The sequence below is a fragment of the Syngnathoides biaculeatus genome, chromosome 13 (genome assembly GCF_019802595.1).
Source record: "Syngnathoides biaculeatus isolate LvHL_M chromosome 13, ASM1980259v1, whole genome shotgun sequence".
Lineage (NCBI taxonomy): Eukaryota > Metazoa > Chordata > Actinopteri > Syngnathiformes > Syngnathidae > Syngnathoides > Syngnathoides biaculeatus.
Genome location: NC_084652.1, coordinates 14,944,306 through 14,966,291, shown reverse-complemented (window position 1 = coordinate 14,966,291; position 21,986 = coordinate 14,944,306). Strand labels below are relative to the sequence as shown.

The following is a 21,986-nucleotide window of genomic DNA, read 5'->3' as shown; positions in this document are numbered from 1 at the left end:
TATCAAAAAGTACAGACTGTTTTGTGGTGTGGAGAAAAATAAAACCAACAGAAAAGAACAGAAACCCTGAAGAATCCACTGAACAGTGACAAAAGAATTTGAATTTTTTTTTCACGTATTAATACCAGTTTTGTGAATATTGTTTTGTTGAATGGCATGATGGACAACTGGTTAACACATCGACTTCACAGTTCTGAAGACATGGGTTCAAATCTGCCTGTGTGAGGTTTGCATGTTCTCCCTGTGCCTGTGTGGGTTTTCTACAGGTAATCCAGTTTCCTCCCACATCGACAAAACGTGCATGGTTTGACTAATTGAAAATTCTAAATTTCCCTTAGTTTTACATAGGAGTGCAGATGGTTGTTTGTCTATACGTGCTTTGCGTTTGATTAGCAACCAGTTCAGGGTGAACCCTGCCTCCTGCTTTGCTGTTAGCTGGGATAGGCTCCAGAACAGCACGACCCGAGTGAAGATAACCGGCGCAGAAAATGGATCCATGGACGGTGTTACTTTTAAGCATGAAAATTCCATATTAAAAAAAGGATTGCTTGATGGATGTCTAAATGACTGTAGACAGACAAAAAGTTGTAGGTTATGTCATGTCAGATCAGCTTTAGAGCCTCTTACTTGAGATTGAGAGGATAGGCGGAAAGCCACACCACTGGATAGTAAAGTTAGTCGGCAGACTTTAAAGGAGCTTACAGGTAGAAATAGCACAGAGTTTAGACACATACAATAAGGAAACATTCCAGGGAACACCTGGATTTAGGATTTGCAAAAACGTGGGTTTAAGTAGCTTATCCAGAATAAATTAAGGAGTCTTAGCGAATCACGCTAAGGCTAGTCCACATCTGAGATGCACACGATCTCGCACGAGTGAGTACATCTCTCACATTTTAGCAAATATTTAAAACCTTTTTATGGGACAAGACTGACTCTATACTCGTGGAAATCTTTATGTAGAGCAACAATCTTGAGGTCTTTGCCACATTGAGTTCTGAACGAGCGACCAGTCAAAGTGCGCGCCATAATACCAGTTTTAACACAACGGCTCCCATTCACATGTAAGACCTCATAACACGAATGAGTCATAAAACACGCTTGGTGAAAATGGCCAAATGAGACCAATTTGGCCATTTTCACCTCGGGGTGTATTCATTTTTGTTGCCAGCAGTTTAGACATACAGTAACGGGGTGTCGAGTTGCTTGATGGGACAGTAAATGTACAGACAACTTTACACTGTAGCAAATTGTAATTTGTTCAGTGTTGTCCCATTAGAAGATTCAGTATCCTGTAATACACAAAAAAATGAGAGGGGTATACTCACTTTTGTCAAATACTGAATTTGTATACAGTGACTGGTCCATAATACAGACTAACGTCCCTCTATTTCCCTTCACAGAATACATCACTGCAAGGTTCGGGAGCGAAGACTTGAAAAGTTATGCCGTTTTCTCCTTAGGAGACGACCCTGGTGAGACTTTGACTGTGTCCATGTTCATTCGAACACGGCAACACAGAGGCCTCCTCCTGATAATGGCCAACAGCACCAGTCAGTACCTCCGCCTCTGGTTGGATCAGGGCAGAGTCAAAATTCAGATCAACAACTTTGAGACCCTGCTCGGTCAAAGTGTGGTCAGCGACGGCCATTTTCATCTGGTGACCGTGAAGCTAGACGGTCTAGAAGCAGCTTTGATCGAGTCAGCCCAGATTCAAGACTCTCAACCCATTAGGCACATCTGGGCCCATCATGGGGATCAGGTCTTTGTGGGTGGACTAGCAGACCCAAGGGCCTCCGCCACATTTGGAGGCTACTTTAAAGGATGTGTCCAGGATCTGAGGATGAACAATAAACGACTGCAATTTTATCCCATAACAACTACAGTAGAATCGTACCAATTGGAACAGCTGATTAGTGTTGCGCCAGGATGCAGCAGTGACAATGCCTGTGCGGTAAGTTTCTGACAGTACACTATACTCAATCGTATTGTGGATTTGGTACAGAGTTAGCGTTAGTCTTTTATAATGTACTTAAAAGCCAAACTTAAGTAAAAGAACAAGTATCTTAACAGGAAATAAACTTGGTGAAAGGTGAAGTTAGCTTGTAGAATTATAATTAAGTGTGGAAGTAGCTAAAATTTGCTGCACGGTACAATTTCAACAATTTCACGTTTTTATTTTTTCATAGTTTGTGCTTCTAGCTCATAATGCCTACGAAATCAGAAATTTAAAGAAATTAGAATACTGTGAAATAATTTACCTTTCAGTTTTGGTAGGGAAAAAAAGAAATTAGGGTCATATTAAAATCAATCAAAATATGGTACTTTCACAATGATGTGTTACTCTTCAATACTTGGGGAATCCATTGGCTATGATAACTGCCTCTACGCGCTTTGCTATTGAGGCAGTTAGCTTGCCTGGGAGTTCTGGAAGCCCAGATTTCCTTGATGCTTACTATAAGGTCTTCGTTTGCTTGTGGGTCTGGTGCCCCTCGTTTTCCTCTTGATAATACCCTCTAGATTCTCGATTGGGTTTAGATCCAGCGAGTTGGCTGGCCATTCAAGCACTGTGAGGGCATCAGCTTCAAACCAGGATATGGTGCTTCAGGTGGTATGGGTAGGGTCCTCCTGGAAGATGAACTCTACATCTCTATACAGATCCTTAGTAAAAGGAATCATGAAGTCCTCGAAAACATTCCGGGAGACTGTTGCAGTGACCTTGGACTCAAGAAATCAGACTTTACAAACACCTCCCTGCACTGCACAGGGACCCTAAATCATGACTCTGGATATTTTACACTGGACCTCAAGCAGCTTGGGTTCTCTGTTCTTCACAAGTCTTCCTCCAAACCCTTGGCTCTTGATTCCTGAAAGAAAGGCACACTTTTCTTAAATCTCTTGGATGAATCTGTATATATATTTTTTTCCAAACTGTGACTCCTGCCTCATTTCACTCTTTCTCGATCTCTGCTAGATTTTTGAATCTTCTATTTGATGATCCTCTGAAGCCCACGGTCATCTCTTTTCCTGGTGTATGTTCTCCTGCCACATTTAATCCTTCCACTAGACCAGGGGTGGGCAAACTAGGACATGACCACTTCCGGCCCGTTGATCATTTCAATCCGGCCCGTCAGACTTGCCCAAATCATCATAATATTTTGACTACATTCATTTGACCTTGTTCTATATCCCAAGCAGTTCCACCAGGTTGTGCGGTACTACCCACTCATCCCAAGTTTTCCTGCAATGCCCAGTGGTTCCACCAGGTAGTGCAGTGGCTACACTGATACGTTGTTTTGACTTCGGCTGTTCTGTTGTTAATCTTTACTGCTTTGAACCCTGCTTGCCAATTGTCAAATTTGCAGTCTCCCCATATTGAAGAATAAACCATTCCCTGATATTTTTTTTTTCAAAAAAAGGTCTTTTATAAATGAATAGTTCAGACGCAAAAGCAGATATATCCATTTTTGTTGTTTCTGTAGATCCTTTTAAGAATTCAGACGCAAAAGCAGATATATGCATTTTTGTTGTTTCTGTAACAAAAATAGATACATCTGCTTTTGCATCTGAACTCTTCATATATATATATAGGTTGGAAAGAATTTGCCAACGCTCAAACTCTGTTTTACACTGTCATCGACTTCATTGGAATTGGTGTTTGTAGTTTGAAGTTACATGGACAAGCACTACTGATTAAAAATTTGACATCCCTAACTAAACACTACAGCTTACCCATGACCATGAGAATAAGCGGACCAGAAAATGGATGAATGGATGGATGTATGTACCAATTACTAAACACAGCATTGTTTACTTTCCAAATTCTATTACATTCTCACGAGAATACTATCCCTATCATGACAAAGACAAATGTTTATGATTTGCATCAATGGGTTTATTTGAGCTCTTTTTTCACTGGCTTCAGGTTAACCCCTGTCTCAATGGAGGTGTGTGTTACTCCATGTGGGATGACTTCACTTGTAACTGCCCCCCGAACACGGCCGGGCAGCGCTGCGAGGACGTGAAATGGTGTGAGCTGTCGCCTTGTCCCGCCTCCACTGTATGCCAGCAGAACTCGCAGGGCTTCGAATGTGAGTGAGAGATATTGTAAATACTATCCTGTTTCACGCTTTTCTTGCCTTGGGAGACATTACTGTGGGACAGAAGAACATCAAGACGTTGTCTTGGAAAGAAATGGGACTTCCATGAAGGCCAAATAATCTTGGATTGTATACTCAGGAGGAGAGTGCGGTCTCTTCAGTCCACTGACTGGTGCAAAGGCACTGATTAATTACAGAGCGACTGATTACAAGAGGGAACAGAGTTGAAGCAGGGATCCTACATAGGATTCCTCTAAGACATACTAATCCCTGGTCAGATTAAGTCTACCGCCACATGCCAGTAGAGGTTTCTGGTGACAAATCCTGCAGGAGATGTCACATGTTCACCTGGGAAAAAAGGAGGGGAGCTAATTATCTTTGCCAGTCAGAACACATATTTAGTGAAAGGAGGTATACATTTTTCAGTTTCAGTTAGCGATATTAGGTCCTGGTGTCAAATTTTTGGATGAACCTCAATTGCAATTTAAACCTGACAGGTAAACTTAATTTAACTTTTGGTAAACTCTTGATTGCGCATGTCAAACTGTTCAATGTGTCAGCACTATTTGCATTACAGGTGTTTGACCAATTTTTTTCCCCAAATCTCCAATCATATATGAGCAATATCTCTCCCTTGCCTGTGGTTCGCCAATAGACACTAGGAGTGTGGCAAATCTAGAGCCAAGAAAAGCTTTTTTCGGTCTGCAATTGCAGCCACAACAGATAAAAACACAAATTCTTTAGCAGACATCCACAGAAAGCCAAGGAAAGTCTATCCAGTGGGTTGCAGTAGAACTAGTCACAACAAAAGCTCGATTCAACAGGTACTTCAGAATGACAAAGCTTTAACTGTTCAGACTTCATATTGATCATGATGCTAAAAAAAAACTGAAGTCAGTTCAGGTAACGCTTTATCCTCTCTGAGGGATAAAATGAATCTATCTAGTGCGGCCCACCTAGTAGACTTTCCCTGACCTTGCGCAAACTCCTGCCCTAGGAGTTGGGTCTTCCAGCTGTAGTGGTCATAGCAGGCTTCTCGTTGCATGGATTGTCATGTACAGATCCTGTTTCAAGAATCTTGCTGTGCTTTTCTTTCAAATATAAGGACATTTGCACAGAGGTGAATATACAATGCATAATGTGAATATCTGAAAAGTCAGTGTTGAAAAAAAAAGTCCCTTCACGTTCCACTTTTTCCATCTCCTTTCTAGGTATAGCCAATGGAACAATTCGCCCAGAGAGTGGAATTTTGCACTACCGGAACAGTCGGAACAATAACCGCACCGTCAGCCTCACCAATATCTCTTTCAGCTTCCGCACAAGACAGACTGCTGCGACCATATTGCATGCAAAAAGGGGCTCCAAATACATCACCATCGCCCTTCAGGACTCTCGTGTGGTCGTGGACAACAACAAGTCTCTTGTCCGGAGTGAAGGTTCAGTTAATGATGGACAGTGGCATTCTGTGAGCCTCAGCATAGACAATTCAACCTCTGGGTGGATCATGAACGTGGATGGAAGTCAAGCGGAAGTATCCAAATTAGGTGTTGGGGACCTGGATTTTCTACGGGAGGGAACAGATATCTTCCTAGGTGGGCTGAGCCTGGACGGTCCTGTGAGTTTCTCTGGATGTTTGGGTCCTGTAGAAATTGGAGGGCTTCTTCTTCCTTTACACTTGGACACAGAGTTGAAACTTCTCAGGCCTCAGGAAGAACAGTTTCTGCAGTTGAACGTCAATGCCGGTCCACAATATGGCTGCTGGGGGGCAAACGTATGCGAGCCGAACCCTTGTCAGAACCAGGGTACATGTGAGGATCTTTTTGACCTGCATCGCTGCAATTGTCCCCCAACGTGGACTGGTCTGTTGTGCCAAGAACCGAGCGACACTTGCCTGGCCAAGCCATGCGTTTATGGAAACTGTATCACCGTTCCTGGGGGGTACCAGTGTGTGTGTGAGCAAGGTTACACGGGAGCGCAGTGTGAGGTGCATGTAGATTTTTGTGAGAATAGCAATTGCAGCAATGGTTCAACATGCCTCAAAGGAGTCCAGAGCTACTCGTGCCTCTGCCCTCAGAACCTGACCGGCCAATATTGCAAGTTAGTTGTTTTTCCATCATTAATAGCACCAAAGCTTATCCCTGTGTGAAAATCCATTTGAGCATTTATTGAATATCTTTGAAATCCATCTTGAAACTTGAGAAGTGGTCGTTTGACCAATTTTGACATTTGACAGCAATAGAAATACATTGAATGTATTTCTTTAACGCTAAAATTTGATGACTCTTCCTCCAGTCATCAAAAATTTACCGGAATGAAAATACACATGCTGCCTAGAGATTTGGCCAATGCGATTGATCCAAATTTAATGATAATTACATCACGATGCAATCGAGGATATTGAATAAATGCTCGGCTTTCCTACACCCTGAAACATCTTCACCACACTTATATTGTCTTTTACAGTGTGAAAATTCCAGAGATCCCATGGTACATCGAGACAAACCCGTAAGTGTCTCTAGGTTAATGACCAATAATATTTGGACCATTTCAAACGGTAATTAGACAGCAAGTCTAAGGTTCAGGGTTCGCATTTGGGCCTTCCTGCGTCGAGTTTTCATGTCATCTCTGGGGATTTTCTGCAGTTACACTTCCTTCCTCAAACATTCCAACATGATGGGGAAAAAAATCATCATCATAATCAAAGACACTAAATTATTGGTTCTTCAAACCGGGGTCCTCAAAGCCCTGGGAGTCTGTGAGCTGTATTTTAAAGGTCCACAAAATAATTTGCACACAAATGATTATCCATCTATCCATTTTCAACACTGCTTATCTTGGTTTAAGGCCATAGGGCGCTGGAGCTCATCCCAGCTGACTTCGGGCGAAAGGCAGATTACGCCCTGAAATGGTCTCCAGTCAGTCGCACATATCAACACGGACAACCATTCGCGTTCACATTCACTGACTGGGAACTGAACCCAAGATACCTGCACCAAAGCGTACCAGTACACTGTCAGTGGCCACAAATGATTGTCAGATACATAAAAATGTATAATTTGAAATAAAAATCAGCATGCCAGAAAAACAAAATTAATAAAGCAAACTAAACTCTGCAGATACATATGCATAAATTATAAACCACGCATTAAACTCATTACATTCTTCATACAGTTGTAATAACAGTAAAGGCATGCAATACTTCTGACAATTTCATAAATTCCAAAACGGCTGCATCATTATGACTGTCCATAAAACTTCATTTTGGACACCAAACGGTAAAGACATTTTGACTTTAAAACTTTAAAAATATTACTGCAGAATATATTTGTTTTTTCTTATAAACAATGAGCTTTTCAAGGAAAATAACTTCCAACAGTTCCAATATGAATAATTTACTAATTAGATGAAAATGTCCCATACACTTTGTAACATTTTTATTTATTGGTTTGATGTGGGATTTTTTTATTTAAAATACGTGCATTGCATCAAGGTTTCAAAACAACTGAGTAGCAACCACTTTATCAAAGCAAAAATTAAATCTCATGAGGTTGTATGATCCATCCATCCATTTTCTGTACCGCTTATCCTCATTAGGGTTGCAGGCGTGCTGTACCCCAGTGATTCCCAAACAGTGTTCCGGGGTACATTAGTGTGCCGTGAGCGCTCTTCAGGTGTGCCGTGGAAAGTTATCCAATTTTATGTAATTGCTAAAAAAACAACAACACACATTTATTCCAAGAAATAATGTATCTTTATTCATCTATTTATGCCAGTGAGGCACAATGACAGACAGAACAAAAAAAAATTATCTTCTATTAGATGGCAGGAAGTACATACAGTAATTAATTGATCCATTTACTTTTGTTGGTGTGCTGTGGGATTTTTCAATTGTAAAATATGTGCTTTGGCTCTATAAAGGTTGGAAATCACTGCCGTAGCCTATGCTAACTATCTTCAGGCAAGGGGCAGGGTACACCCTGAACTGATTGCCAGCCAATCGCAGGGCACAAATAACCATCTGCGCTGACATTCACACCTAAGGGCAATTTAGTCTTCAATCAGCCATTATCTTTGGGATGTGGGAGGAAACCGGAGTACCTGGAAAAAATCCACACAGGCACGGGAGAACATGCAAACTCCACACAAGTGAGGCCGGGATTTGAACCCCAGTTCTCAGAACTGTGAGGCAGACGTGCTAACCACTCAGTCACTGTGCTGCCTGTCTGTATTTATCAATTTTTTAAATGTATTTTTGTCTTTCAAGTCTACCTCAGCTGCCTGCATCAAAATGTATTGGTATGAGATGGAACTTCAGCTGCTTTAATGGAGGGAATTGCTCCATGGTGGATGACAACTGTCTTTGCCGGCCTGGCTTCTCCGGACAATGGTAGGACATGCATTAGCATTTCTTTTTATCCATCCATCCATCCATCCATCCATCTTCTTTGCCACTTATACTCACAAAGGTCGCAGGGAGAGCTGGAGCCTATCCCAGCTGTCAACGAGCAGGAGGCGGGGTTCCAGCCAATCGCAGGGCACAGAGAGACAAACAGCCGCACTCACAATCACACCTTGGGGCCATTTAGAGTGTCCAATAAATGCTGCAGGTTTTGGGATGTGGGAGGAAACTGGAGTGCCCGGAAAAAACCCACGCAGGCATGGGGAGAACATGGAAACTCCACACAGGGAGGGCAAGGATTGAACCCAGGTCCTCAGAACTGTGAGGCTAACACTTTCCAGCTGTCCACAATGCTTCCCATTTCTTTTTAGTTCCATGCTAATTAAGTAAACCCAGACGGGGGGTCAAGAAATGATGTAGGGGACAAACTGATGGGACTCAAGACAGTGATAAAAATATTGCAAGATGTGGCTTTAAAAATATTTTCAAAGTACAAACGAATTCCTTTTTGAATGATTATATTTTGACCCTCAAAATATTTATGCATGCTTAGTCAGTGGTGTAAATTTACAGTTGACAAGGTCTGGAAGTTATGGCTAGTGGGGTAGGGAGGGAAAAAAAAAACAATAGCAAAAGCATCTGGGTCCATCTAGATGTTAACATTAGAAATCTGGATCCTTCAGACTGGTGCTAACTTCTCTAATTTATTCAATAAAGTAGCCCATATGATTTTTTTAAATTGTTAAAAAAAATACCAATCCTTTTACTTTCTATGTACAATGGAAATAGCAATTTGAAAACAACCCTGACTTGAAAGCCTCTTTTGAAAACCAACCCTAGTTTTAAAAGGCATCTTACAACCTGTCCATTTTTAGCTTTACACATTGTTTTCAAGTGGTTATATTTTACAAACAATAAGCCAAATATACTATATATATATATATATATATATATATATATATATATATATATATATATTATATATATATATATATATTGCGAAATTGGGTATTCACACAGAAAAACTTGGTAAATGTTTATTTGCACACCATGTTTCCAAAGAGTGACTGTAACACGGGAGTAAAGTGGCTCAAACATAACAGCGAAGTGATTGTTTTATTCCCCCTCCCCGTTTTCATTAGAACCACTAAAGTCGTCTTCAATATCGGAGTTGAATAGCCTCAGAATGTCTCCGTTACACACACCATTTCAATAATGGATTTTTTAATGCCAAACTAACCATCCTCGATGGCCAAATCAATGGCTTTTAACTTAAAAGCTGCATCATACGCTTTTCTTCTTGTACTTTCCATAGTCAGGGTGTGAGAAATAAAAAAAAAACCACTCCATTCGTGCATGTTGTGCTAAAAACTAGTTTCGTCTTGTTCTCTGAACTCAGGGGTGAAATGACTCTTCTACAAGCCCTGGAAGTAAAATTTAATTTTTCTACGAGTGCTGGAGGGAGATTCGTCTTATACGCACGCTGGACGCACGCTAAGCCGAGTACATAATGGTCAACGGCCATGTTTTAAGCATTACGTCCGTACGTTTTTGTTGTACGTTCAAACTGATGAGAGATGGACAAGCAAAAATGAATAGATATTTTAACCGGATCTGTTACATAGGTCGCAGGTTTCAGAGTGCAGTAAAAAAGCAGCAGCTCATAGTCCAGAAAATACAGTAAGTGGATTAGTTGGTCCTCTTGATTTTTTTTTCATGTGGCTTTCTTTTGTAATAAAATATTTGGTATGTATTGGTCCTGCAGAAGGTTTCGGCATACCTCAGCGGAGGAAAGCCTAGGCTCAATAAAGGTTGTGGAAACTCCTTTACATGATCCCTTTGTTTTTCCTCTCCTTTCCGTCTGCTGTAGGTGTGAGAAGGACGTGGACGAGTGTGCCTCTGACCCGTGTATGAACGGCGGCTACTGCCTCAACTACATCAACAGATTTGAGTGTGTGTGCGATTTGAATTACTCGGGTCTCCACTGCCAAATTGACGTCAGCGACTTCTACATATACATCTTCCTGGGCCTGTGGCAGAACCTGTTCCAGCTGGCATCGTACCTCATCATACGAATGGACGACGAGCCTGAAATTGAGTGGGGGTTCCAGTTTAATGATTAGCTAAGATTTGTACACAAACACTGTTAAAAATTATTAAATCCAAACACAGAAGGGGAAAAACAAGGACATAGGGCTTTTTTTCCCCCTCTACTCTCCCACAAAGGTCAGATTTTTGATTTTAATAGATTCTCACCATTCGCTTATTAAAAAAAAAAAAAGGCGTTATGCACCCTCCCCCCCAATCACTAAAATCAATTAATTGCCCAACCATACAAGAACCATGGCTTGTTCCACTTTCCTGAATATCTTTTTCAACTTTCAAAGCAAATATTTCAATCAGAATTGGGGAGATTTTATAATGCTCAGGTTCAGCGTTGAAAATTTTGTAGTGTACACAGTAAATGTGGTCGGCAATAGAAAAGTCTGTTGTAAAAAGATTCATTTGCAAATGACTATTCCATACTATACATTTCATTTGCTGTAAGTGTCATATTGGAAAGGGACAGTGTATTTCTTGTGCCTTAGCTCCTGTTTTGGATGTGGGACTCTTGTTGAAGACATTTTTTGACATGAGGTATTTGAGCTATAAGAGTTTATAGCTAGAAAATCCCAATACTGTTCTATTGTGCAACCTTAAAAAAAAAAAATGCTGGAACGCATTTATTGCACACAGTACCCGACTAAAGAAGATTATGTAATAAACATTGTAAAAATCCCGGTAAAGGACTTTTATTACGTTACCGCAGCATTTCATACTGTTTTACAACAACAACAAAAAAACATTACTTCCACTTGAACATACACCAAAATTATTTTCAGCATCCATTGCAAAGTCTGCTATTGGCGGAAACCTATGATGTAAACAATATGAATAGTTAAGATTTTATGGTTTTTTTATAAATGGATGCAAGATCCAAAAAGATAATACAGAAAGCAGCACAATTAATTTAGAAACAAACCTTCAACGTAAGGATATTTCAAATAAGATGACACGATAAGACTTGCTTGGTCAAGTCAAAACTGGAAATGGACGTTTTTGAAATGCCATGCTATTCGATTATTAAAGTAATGAATCAATAGATCACAACCACTGTGGAAATGATCAATTTTCACTTAATTGGTCAGAAATCTATAATGAGGAAAATAAGTATTTTAACACCGTGCGATTTTACAACTTCTCCCACTTGAAGTCATTTAAGGGTGCGGCATGTTGCCGCTGCAAATAACTGTTTGAACACTTGTGAGAATCAATCTTGCGTGGAGCCTCAGTCTGAGGGAGATTGACAGTCATGTTTAGCTTCTTCCATTTTCTAATAATTGCTCCAACAACTGATCTTTTTTTCACCAAGTAGCTTGACAATTGCTCTGTAGCCCTTTCCAGCCTTGTGGAGGTCTACAATTTTGTCTCCGGTGTCTTTGGACAGCTCTTTGGTCTTAGCCGTGGCAGTAGTTTCTGTCTTACTGATTGTGTCAGGTGGACAGGTGTCTTTATGCAGCTCACGATCTCAAACAGGTGCTTGTAATTTAGAATAATATGAGAGGTGGAGGTTGAATTTTTAGAGGCGGACGAACTGGTCTTTGAGGGACAGAATTTTTGCTGATTGGCAGGTGTTCAAATACTTATTTGCAACAATAACATACAAATAAATTAAAAAAACATACATTGTGATTTCCAGATTTTTTGTGTTTTTAGCTTATGTCTCTCACGGTGGACATGCACTAAGATGAAAATTTCAGACCCCTCCATGATTTCAAAGTGGGAGAACTTATAAACTAGCAGGCTGTTCAAATACTTATTTTCCTCCTCAGTGTGTGTGTGTGTGTGTGTGTGTGTGTGTGTGTGGTGTGTGTGTGTGTGTGTGTGTGTGTGTGTCAGTAACAACGAGGGTTGATCATGGAAATTGCAACCTTTGACAAGATGCACTCGGGCTACACTTCTATACAACTACTACAGAGGATGATTTCGAATGAGATTTTTTTTCAGCTCACAAAAAGTTAAAGATTATTGAGATTTTAGGTAAAATTTAGGATGAACCTGAAGCGCACTACAACCTTTACAGGTGAATTTAATTGGACCGTTTTGAAACTTTTAAATCTACATCCAACTACTGTAATTTCTGGCCAACAAGCCGCGACTCCACCCCCCCCACACGGTTTCAACCATGAGGTTTATGCGGTGATGCGGCTAATTTCTGCACTTTTTTCCTAACAGCTGCAAGGGGGCACTTGAGCGGAAAAGAGTAAGACCGGTGGAATATATGTGCCGAGCAAGTGACTTTTATCGGTATTTTTATTTTATTTTTTTAACCGGCCCTGTTAGCGCGGTGCTAGAGTTAGTGCGGCAGCGTTAGCATTAGCGCGGAGGCCCGAGCGTTAAACTCTCTGTGTACCATTTTTGTTTGTAAATATCTCGTGTTTCAATGTGGGCAATTGCGGTTTTATACAGCTGTGGCGTATGTATGTACCAAATGGTATTTCCTTTACAAATGTACTGGGTGAGGCTTATAACCAGGTGTGCTCTGTAGGCCGGGAATTACGGTAATTATATTCAATGTTTCAGTATGTTTTGCACAACTGGCTTTCACATTCCCCCCACAGAAACATAAAACAATTGGACTACTTTAGAGTTCAAATTAAGTTCACTTACATTGTATTTTTCATTCATGCTGAAATTTCTCTCCCAAAATCCCAAACTTTTTGTTTGAGAGGTCTAGGAGTACACAGTGATCATTGTTGAACCTGTTCATAGAGCTTACAGCCACAAAGCTCTTTATAGATCCGCTTGCGTATCTTTGGTATGTTCCTCTGTGAAAAGCAGAGCGGCCGAGCCAAAGCGAGGCATCTGGAATACTGACGGAGAGAGAAAAAGAAATGATGCAGTGATCTGGGTTGGCACCGGTCAATCATACCGAGCTGGGGACAGTACCTCCAAGACGAAAACACCGCAGTCGTTCTCATTGGTTTGCTGTGGGACACTCTGGGAACGAAAATGCAAACTCAGCCGAAGGCACAATTTTCTGCTCGGTTTTGTTTCGGGTAAGTGACAAAAGCAGACCTCATTGTATGACACGGCCCAGCCATTTACGAAAGATGTGCGTTGCTTCTCTCTCGCTTCCGCCGTCACGTACTTCAGGATGTTCTGCGGTAAACAAAAGTGGGTACAGTAAAGTCAACCCATGGTATTGTCGGAGGGAGGGATGACAGATAAATTGGAATTCACCTGTGCAACTTGGTGTGGTGCACTCCCTTGAGAGTCAAACAAACAGATCTTCTTGCGTGCAATATCTGTGGTGACCAGACACCAGTGAACCTCCAGATGGATGGGTACCAACAAGAGGCTCTTGGAGAACAAATCAACCTGCACAAGACAACAGTGAGGAAAAATAAAACATTTGGGCCATTTTCATATACAGTACTGTATTTCAATCAACAGTGCCAATGACATGGCCCATTCAATTTCCTTTTCAACTCAACTGTTATGAATGAGTATTTGGATTAATGGCGGTTTATCGATCAGAATATCGTAATTTTCTAAATAAATAAATGGTTAAATAATATTTTTCTATCTTTTAATGCCAAAATGTCTGTACCCTTAGGAGTCCCAAATGAAGTTTATTGATTTTTTGAAGATGCTCATTACATTTTTGGATATACAGAATTTTCGCCAATGGATTATACGCATGTTCCATGAAAATCTAACACATCTTAATGTTTTCAGAGTTCCTTTTATAAACAGTCCTTCTTTGTCACCCAAACGGGCTTTGCCGTTTTGCCACAGGCTCATAATATTGTTGCAATTCAACAAAAGGGATCTGTGAGCTGTAGTGACAGGAGGCGACAGCCATTTTCCATTCATACAATTACAGACAGCAAAATGCTGTTATTAATATTAAATTATAAATGGTGCTATTTCTGAGATATAAGTGAATATGTATGATTGTGCAAAAGTGTCAATCTTCAACGTTGTGACTGTACGAAGACAAGAGTGTCATTGGTTTTAATAAGTAGCTACGATCATTTATGAACTTGTGAACTCTCCAATCAGAACCCACACTAGACTTTGCTCAATCAAGCTGTCCCTTCAACAAACTTCATTGACACCAACTCATACTACTTTCCAACCCAGACAGGGATTTGGCAGCATCTTGTGGGATCTTAGTGCATTTGAGAAGAGAGTTTAAAAAAACAAAAAGAAATTGGTGGATTTAATCCCTGAGAAGGGTTGCGTCAGGAAGGGCATCCGGCGTAAAAATTGTGCCAAACATATGTGCGTTCATCTGAGATGACACGCTGTGGCGACCCCGAAAGGGACAAGCCGAAAGAAACTTACTTACTTTTTACTTGTATGAAGCATTATCTGCACCCCCCAAAACTGCCATGACACATATCATGACTTGGGGAAACTTAAGCATTGCTGCAGTCATAAGTCAAGGTAATAGTGTACTTCCATCACAAAGTCAAAAACCTATTGAAATGGTGAATAGGAAAGTAATTGATATTTTCCAAGTTTTGAAATAGTGTTTTTGCCCTTTTGAGGCCATTTATTAAACTTTGAAATTTGTGAGCCAATTATTATGAAGGAATGTTGGAGGATGAGTTTGAAATGATAGCCAAGTGTTCTGTGATCATAGTTTTAATATTGGCACAAATATTCTTAGAGGGGAAGCATCCATTAAATTCCACAAAAACATGGGAGACGATAAGTAAAAGTACCTGCTTTGTCCATCTCTTAACACCATCATAACCTTTGGTCATGAGCTGTCGATGGAAGAAACTATTGAGAAAATGGACCTGGGAATGACAGAAAGAGCCGGGACATTTAATGGAAATTGTACAACAGCAGAAGAAGAGTCCTCTTTTGTCGCCGCTTAAGTAGTAAACAAATGTCACTACCTTGTTTTGAGCAGCTTCCATAATCAATTCTCCATACATGTTAATAACCTACAGGAAGATGGAACAACGTGTTATTGCATATTCCTAGCATTGCAAGACAAATCTTGAGATGCTGAGCATGTGAAACCTGGTCGTTGAGCCAATTCTGATTGGCCAGGGTGGATAAATCATCCAGGCTCAGGGTGTGTTTCTTGAAGACCACTTGGAAAGAGGTAATAGGATGCCACAGCGTTGGAGAGATTCTGCGCTTGACAACCTCGTAGATTAACTGTCTCCTGTACAAGTACATGAAACATTTAAAGCAGAAATGAACTACTTCCAAACACTGAATAAACACATCTATTTTAGGACATCTATGTCATTATCATAATCCAATTTGAAGTCTCCTGAAACCTTGCTAAAAAATTGACCCAACACATTAACAATGACAAAGGGATTGACCCTAAAAAAAAAAAAAAAAAAAAAAAAAAAAAACGTGATACTGCTGTTAATATAGCCACATGACTACAGACAGTGGAAAACACAGCATGAAACATGATATCCAAAGAGAGCAGAGAAATTGGAAGGCTGAATATTTCCCTTCAATGTGATAAAGAAGTCAGTTGAAATCTGGAGGGGTGGGGAGTGGCAACGACACAAAGACAGCAAATGAAAGCAGATTTGTTAATCTGCGTGAGTGCAAGAATGAACTCTTTTTGTTTGTATGAGACGTGTTTATCAGGATGTAGCCAGCCTTCCAAAGTCCCACCCACCACCCCTCTTTTGGACATTCACCTGTCGGTAAAATCTGCATTGAACATTCTCTTCAGGTGTCTTAACACATCGCTCTTCTCCAATGGGATGAAACTTCCATACAATGTGAAGAACCCATGGAGAAATTCTAGAGGGATTTGAAACATAGACAATTTAAATACACTACTCCCAAAAGGTTCATGTCATTGGGATGAAACTTCAGGATGATCTTAAAACGTAAAAACATTTAAAGGTGAATTTAATTTAACCTTCACTTATCTTTTTATGTACCACTAAGTTATCTGTGCATATTGTTAGTGTTCTTTTGCAAGAAGTTGAACATCATAAACTTACATCAGGTCTATGATTCTTAAGCAGAACATTTCCTGGTTCAACTAGAATTGGTACTTTAAAAAAAAAAAAAATCCTGTTTATCATGCTTTTTATGCCACAATAACATTTTTAATTGTACAAAATGAGGTTTTGACAATGCACAACCTATAAATCCCACAATATGTAATGCAACAGGCGCCTTAAAAAAAAAAAAAAAAGGCTACCTGTAATCATTCCGAAGCCCTGTCTGATATGCAACTTGCACGCTGTGTGGGCTTCACTGCTCCACAGTTGACAAAGATGAACGACACGCCCTAGGGTTACTCGTGAAATTTCTCTAACTTGTCGACCGAGAGAGAGAGTGAGAGTGAGAGATGCTAAAAAGCTTCAGTACAGTGGGAGAAATGAAACTATACTTACGCTGGATACAGTCTGTCAGCTCAGCAATGTCAACTTCAACTTTAAGAGGAATTGTGTTCTTGCTGGACATTTTGTCTTCGACATTTGGAAGTGGTTCCTGAAGGACAGGACAGCATTCTCCTGATTGGTCAAGAACTACAGGCCTCTCATCACCATTTCTTTGTTTCTCAACATGTGAATCCAGCCCACTGAGTGTCACTTCTGAGGCATGTGCAAAATCACACTCTACAATGCTTTCTGGTGCCCTGCTTGTGGCATGAGTGATGGCACCTGGACAGTTGAATGTTTGTGAGGAATTCATTGTTTCACTTCCATATTTGATCTGATCTGATTCAATAGTGGGTTTTTTAATTTGTAAATGTTCCAGAACTGGTGAAGAATACATTTGAAAGTTCCTTTTACTTCTCCGTGACTGTGTCTTGAGGTTGAGGCATGAGTTGGGGTGCCTCATTCGCAACATATTTTTGCCTCTAATGAAACCCCAAAAGCAATTCTCCCTCCGTTTCCGCCATGTCCACATCTGCAATTTACAATACAAACGTCTCTTCGCCTCCCTTGAGTGATGTGAAGCTCCCTTGATTGAAGACATGGAATCCTTCATTTGCTTGAGGGACTTCACTTTAGTTCGTGCGTCTTTATCCAGTACACCTGGAAGAATTTGGGGAGGGTTAACCGAGGGCTCTGGGTTAAAATACCTCTCTCTCTAATTATTTTAAGACTTAAAACTTGTCAAAAGAGACTTTTTAATAATAATAATTTCATTTTCATTGCTAATTATTTCAGCCTTTATATTTTTTCAGCTGCCAATTTGTAGTCCCCGCAACTGTTTGGCTTAACATTTATAATTTGGATGCCAAAGTGCAGGATTGGAATTGCTACTCGCTACAGTCCAGTAACTACAAAGGGGAGCCTTTACGTGGATTTGTTCTGTCTGTGTCATAGTGAAGATGTCTTGAATGGAATTTGTAATTGAAGAAGTGAGTTTGGTGTGGGAGTGACTAGAAGGCGGAAGAGCACCTTACTGTTAAGGGCAGGTGTTAACAACATGGTGCCTGCGGCCACCAGGTAGCCCGCCCCAAGGACAACATGAGTAGCCCACGGGCCTGTTCCGAAAATTTCTTACCAATGAGATTTATTAGGATCTAAAGTTTTTACCGTTGATCTTTTTTTACATCTTAATTGCTTATGAACAGGTGCACTCTGTAGGCCGGGAATTACGGTAGTTCATGAGATCAGAAGTTCATTTGGAGGAGATTTGAAGGAGGACCAAGAGACTCGGATCCACATCAACATGATCACGCCGTTGGAGTAGTAGAGCTGGACTTGACTTCAGTGTTTTGGACACAGGCTACCACTTGTGTTAGATACATTTTGATCTGTTTATTTCAATAACTTTGTTTGGAAGGGAAAAAAAAGATGCGAGTGTGTGAAAGATCCTTATCTTGTATGGTTAAATTTAGCTATGTGGGAACACAATTGTTTTTTTATTGTACATCAATTTCTCTTGATAATGCAGTGAAAGACAAAAGTCTGAGCCATGCAATAGGTGTCTGCAAAAAGTTGGAGTCGCACTTTTCACTGCGCTGGAAGACCCGACTGGGACTTTGGCAAGCCCAGAAGCACCTTTCCTTCTAATCCATGGATAACTGAGTGTCAAACTACAATGGTGGTCTAGGCTGCTTATGATCAACAGGATTCTGGAGCAGCAGAAAGCACCGTCACAGGTCCGACCACATGACATAACCACGCTGCACCTAATTGTTGGATATCAAGATCTGGATGTGTCGGAGTCAGTCAGCAAGGCACCTGTACCATTTACCACTATCACATCCCCATGATAAAGGCCAGAATGATGTCAGAGATAAAGGCAAAGGAACACAAGTTCACAGCAAAGGGTGAAAAGGATTAAATGAAAACAGTTCATTCCATTTAAATGCATGATCTTGCAATTTTGTAATGGTTTGAGTTTAAATTGAGATGATTAGTGTTCTTCATACGGTGATGATCACAATGATGTTATGAGACTGCTAAACACAGACCTATTAATATGCATTTTATTCATTGCTTTCCAGAATTCCTCTGAATGCACAATAGTGCCATTAGTTCCACCCCCATCTACCAATAAGGAAAAGAAGTCTTTTGCAAACTTCTTCAAGGATTCTGATGCCAATGCCACAGAATCAATAGATTTCATTGTGGCCATAGAGCAGCAAGCTAAATGCCTATATGCAGTCCTCCACAATAAACAATGGAAATGACCACATTCTGTGGTGAAGAACACAAAATTAACTTCCCTCTACTGAGTAAAATGGCAAGAAACTACTTGTGCATGCAGCCCACCAGCTCTCCATCAGTGAGAATTTTCAGTTTATCAGCTAACATTGGAAGTTGTCAGAGATCCAGTATAAAGGCAACACTGGCAAAGAATATTTAGAAGCACTGTAAGGCTACAGATGGTGGAGCAGCTGTAAAGTGCTACCCTCACAGTTCTGAGATCCAGAGTTTGATCCCGCCCCCGCCTGTGTGGAGTTTGCATGTTGTCCTCGTGCCTGTGTGGGTTTTCTCCAGGTACTCCAGTTTCCTCCCACATCCAAAAAAACATGCAACATTAATTGGACACTCTAAATTGCCCTGAGGTGTGGTTGTGAGTGTGGCTGTTTGTCTCCATGTGCCCCTCGATTGGCTGGGAACCAGTTCAGGGTGTACCCTACCTCCTCCCTTTTGACAGCTAGGGTAGGCTCCAGCTCTCCCACGACACTTGTGAGGATAAGTGGCTAAGAAAATGGATGGCTTTAAGGCTACAGAATCCATCAACCCACACTTGCATGTATAAAATAGTAGAGAACAACACACACATTAATGCAGTAAACATGCACAACACCTATTTCTGTTGGGGGAGTAAATTTGTTGTCTTTTAATTGCAGAATTGCAGTACAATGTTAAATTATTTTGTATTCATTGTTGACTTTTTTAAGATTGATGACTGTCAGTAAATTTGAATTTAAAAAGTGCACTTTATCCATTCTTTTGTATTCATTGCTGTGTTAATGTTCATGGCTATCAGTATGTTCTAATTAAAAAGTGCACTTTTTCTCTAGTTGTCTTGCCAATCTGTGTGCATTCAACTTCCTGGCTTTTTTTCAGTTCTTGTCAGTAATGTCAATGTCCTTCCCCCCGTCATTCATTGAAAATGTCAGTTTCTCTGTGCAATGTAATGTCTTGTTTCCAGTTTAGGTATATTTAAGGTTTTCTTTGTCGCTTTGATATTTGGTCATGGAATTGGTATAGTTTGCCTTTGGTGGACATTAAATACTTTTTGATACTCCTGGACTCGTGACTTGCCTCTCTGGACTTGGGTCCTCCACATTTTCACCTTGCCTTCACAAACCCCTAACCATGACAGAATGAACATTTTATATTGGCGGGATCTTGTTTGACACTGTCAAACTTCATTTTTTAATACCATGTGACAATCTTGGAATTTTATACATTTCTGGTGTTGCGATGTCATTTGCTCACGATTCAAAAATTTGAAACCGCAGCCAAAATAGTTCCAAAAGGTCACCAACAAATTTTAAGTAATTACAAAACCTCTACAACTTGAGATATCAAATATCCAGTGGTGTCAAGTCGCATCAATCGGTGTACGCCTAGCTTTTGACTTGAGAATAAATCATATCTATTCAGTCACTGTTCCAGCTAGTGGTGACATTTCAGCTTTATTGGTCAATTAAAAATGGGTAAATATCGGAGTCATGTGTGTGCTCACCTCAATAATTCTGACAACTTCACCAGTAGATCCATGCACATTCTGAACATCTCCTGAAAAACATAGTCATAAAATTCCCTGCAGACTTGCACAGACGTTTATCACTTCGAAATGTTTTGCAAAATTCCCATAAAACAAAAAAGGAGTCAGCATAAAAAAAAAAAAAAAATCTGAAATCTGTATTTATATGTCTTCTGCAAAACAATGTCACGAATTTCCCTGCAGATATTCTCATTTCAATTAAACGAGTTACAATAGGTGCAATTAGCAAAGTCCCTTCTCCACAGAAAAAAAGAGGTAATTACTAGAGTAAAATGTGCATACTTCTTTACCCCAATCGAAGGGACTAGTACTTATGTTCTGCATGCAGACGGTTCAAGGACGTTATTTCCAATTTTACCAAAACCATAAAATCAGCGTACATTTTCTTTCCATTTTGCTGTGCCGGAAATCGGGTATGTGAATTTAGCAAAATCACATTTTGTCAAGTTTTCGTGCAAGGTAATACTTGTAATATCAGTTCTCCCTCCCCCTCAATTATCCACACACAGTACCCCAATATTGACAAAATAATAAAAATAAATAAATACTGAATTTCAATTTATTAAAAAGAAAAATCTGAATACTGGCTATGTGGTATTTTTTTCTTAAATAAATCTGCCATTAAAAAAATAAATTTCGCCAATATTTGTAGCTGTGTACATTAATGAGGGAAAACAACCGATTTTAAAAAAAAAATGCTGCAATATAACAAAGAGTGCCAAATTTGAGGGGGTGTTGATAATTGACGTACACACTATATCAGTGCCGATTTTCAAGTATTTTGGACATATGAGTGGCACTGCTACGTAAGATCAGATGCCAAAAGACAATACATTTATGCATACTTAACACTAGAAATCATTGAAAAGATGTCAAAGTCGAGTGACGTTTGGACTAACTCACAAAACGCCAGTGAAACTTAAGACAGTATTTACGGGCGAGCACTCCGTACCGTCGTATCATAGTTGTAGTGCTAGTTTTACAGTTTACGTTACGCCAATGGAGATTCCAGGCTCTCGAACCTACCGTGACTGGCGTTGTACAGAGACATGTTGTTTCGAATAATATGGACAAGAAACAAAACAATAAAACGAGTGACTGCTCCCCCTAAAAATCATCTTACTCATTTGGGATCTTGCGAGTGCAACGCCACGCACCAACGCGACGTGCTGACATCAGGTGTCGTATGTTGATGACGTATATCTTGAGTGGTCCAATAGGAGTTTGGAGAATAC

At 40.2% G+C, this 21,986-nt stretch overlaps 2 protein-coding genes across 8 annotated transcripts in view; one reads left to right on the top strand and one right to left on the bottom strand.

Annotated features, from left to right (window-relative positions):
* Window positions 1-12,399, top strand: part of LOC133511024 (protein crumbs homolog 1-like) — a 16,552-nt gene extending 4,153 nt beyond the window's left edge. Inside the window, exons 3-8 of the mRNA XM_061839601.1 lie at window positions 1,404-1,954; window positions 3,926-4,091; window positions 5,312-6,197; window positions 6,564-6,605; window positions 8,365-8,487; window positions 10,370-12,399. Of these exons, the coding sequence (XP_061695585.1) occupies window positions 1,404-1,954; window positions 3,926-4,091; window positions 5,312-6,197; window positions 6,564-6,605; window positions 8,365-8,487; window positions 10,370-10,622 (2,021 nt within the window). The 3' untranslated portion in view covers window positions 10,623-12,399. The remainder of the gene's footprint in view (window positions 1-1,403; window positions 1,955-3,925; window positions 4,092-5,311; window positions 6,198-6,563; window positions 6,606-8,364; window positions 8,488-10,369) is intronic.
* LOC133510718 (sentrin-specific protease 5-like) lies at window positions 10,449-21,986 on the bottom strand. 7 transcript variants are annotated; one of them, XR_009797693.1, is made up of 13 exons: window positions 21,778-21,917; window positions 20,710-20,762; window positions 16,941-17,588; window positions 16,745-16,861; window positions 16,230-16,335; window positions 15,583-15,730; window positions 15,456-15,503; window positions 15,276-15,353; window positions 13,783-13,920; window positions 13,618-13,701; window positions 13,489-13,539; window positions 13,210-13,412; window positions 10,449-10,587 (listed from the first exon to the last, which is right to left on the bottom strand). XR_009797693.1 is itself a non-coding variant. In XM_061838985.1 (12 exons), exons 1-12 carry the CDS (start codon window positions 21,876-21,878, stop codon window positions 13,290-13,292), a joined length of 1,047 nt encoding a protein of 348 aa, XP_061694969.1. In that variant the 5' UTR covers window positions 21,879-21,986; the 3' UTR covers window positions 12,412-13,289. The 7 variants fall into 7 exon arrangements, 6 of the variants coding, with proteins under 6 accessions (XP_061694969.1, XP_061694966.1, XP_061694968.1 ...); XM_061838985.1 differs by lacking the exon at window positions 10,449-10,587 and having other exon boundaries at window positions 12,412-13,412; window positions 16,941-17,037; window positions 21,875-21,986; XM_061838982.1 differs by lacking the exon at window positions 10,449-10,587 and having other exon boundaries at window positions 12,412-13,412; window positions 21,875-21,957.

Excerpts from the sequence above, each read along its gene's own strand:
- LOC133510718 (XM_061838982.1), bottom strand. The coding sequence starts at position 17,541 with ATGAAGGATTCCATGTCTTCAATCAAGGGAGCTTCACATCACTCAAGG. Across the intron at positions 15,354-15,455 it reads TGGAAGCTGCTCAAAACAAG|GTCCATTTTCTCAATAGTTT; the intron begins GTAGTGACATTT and ends TGTCATTCCCAG. Across the intron at positions 13,702-13,782 it reads CACCACACCAAGTTGCACAG|AACATCCTGAAGTACGTGAC; the intron begins GTGAATTCCAAT and ends TGTTTACCGCAG.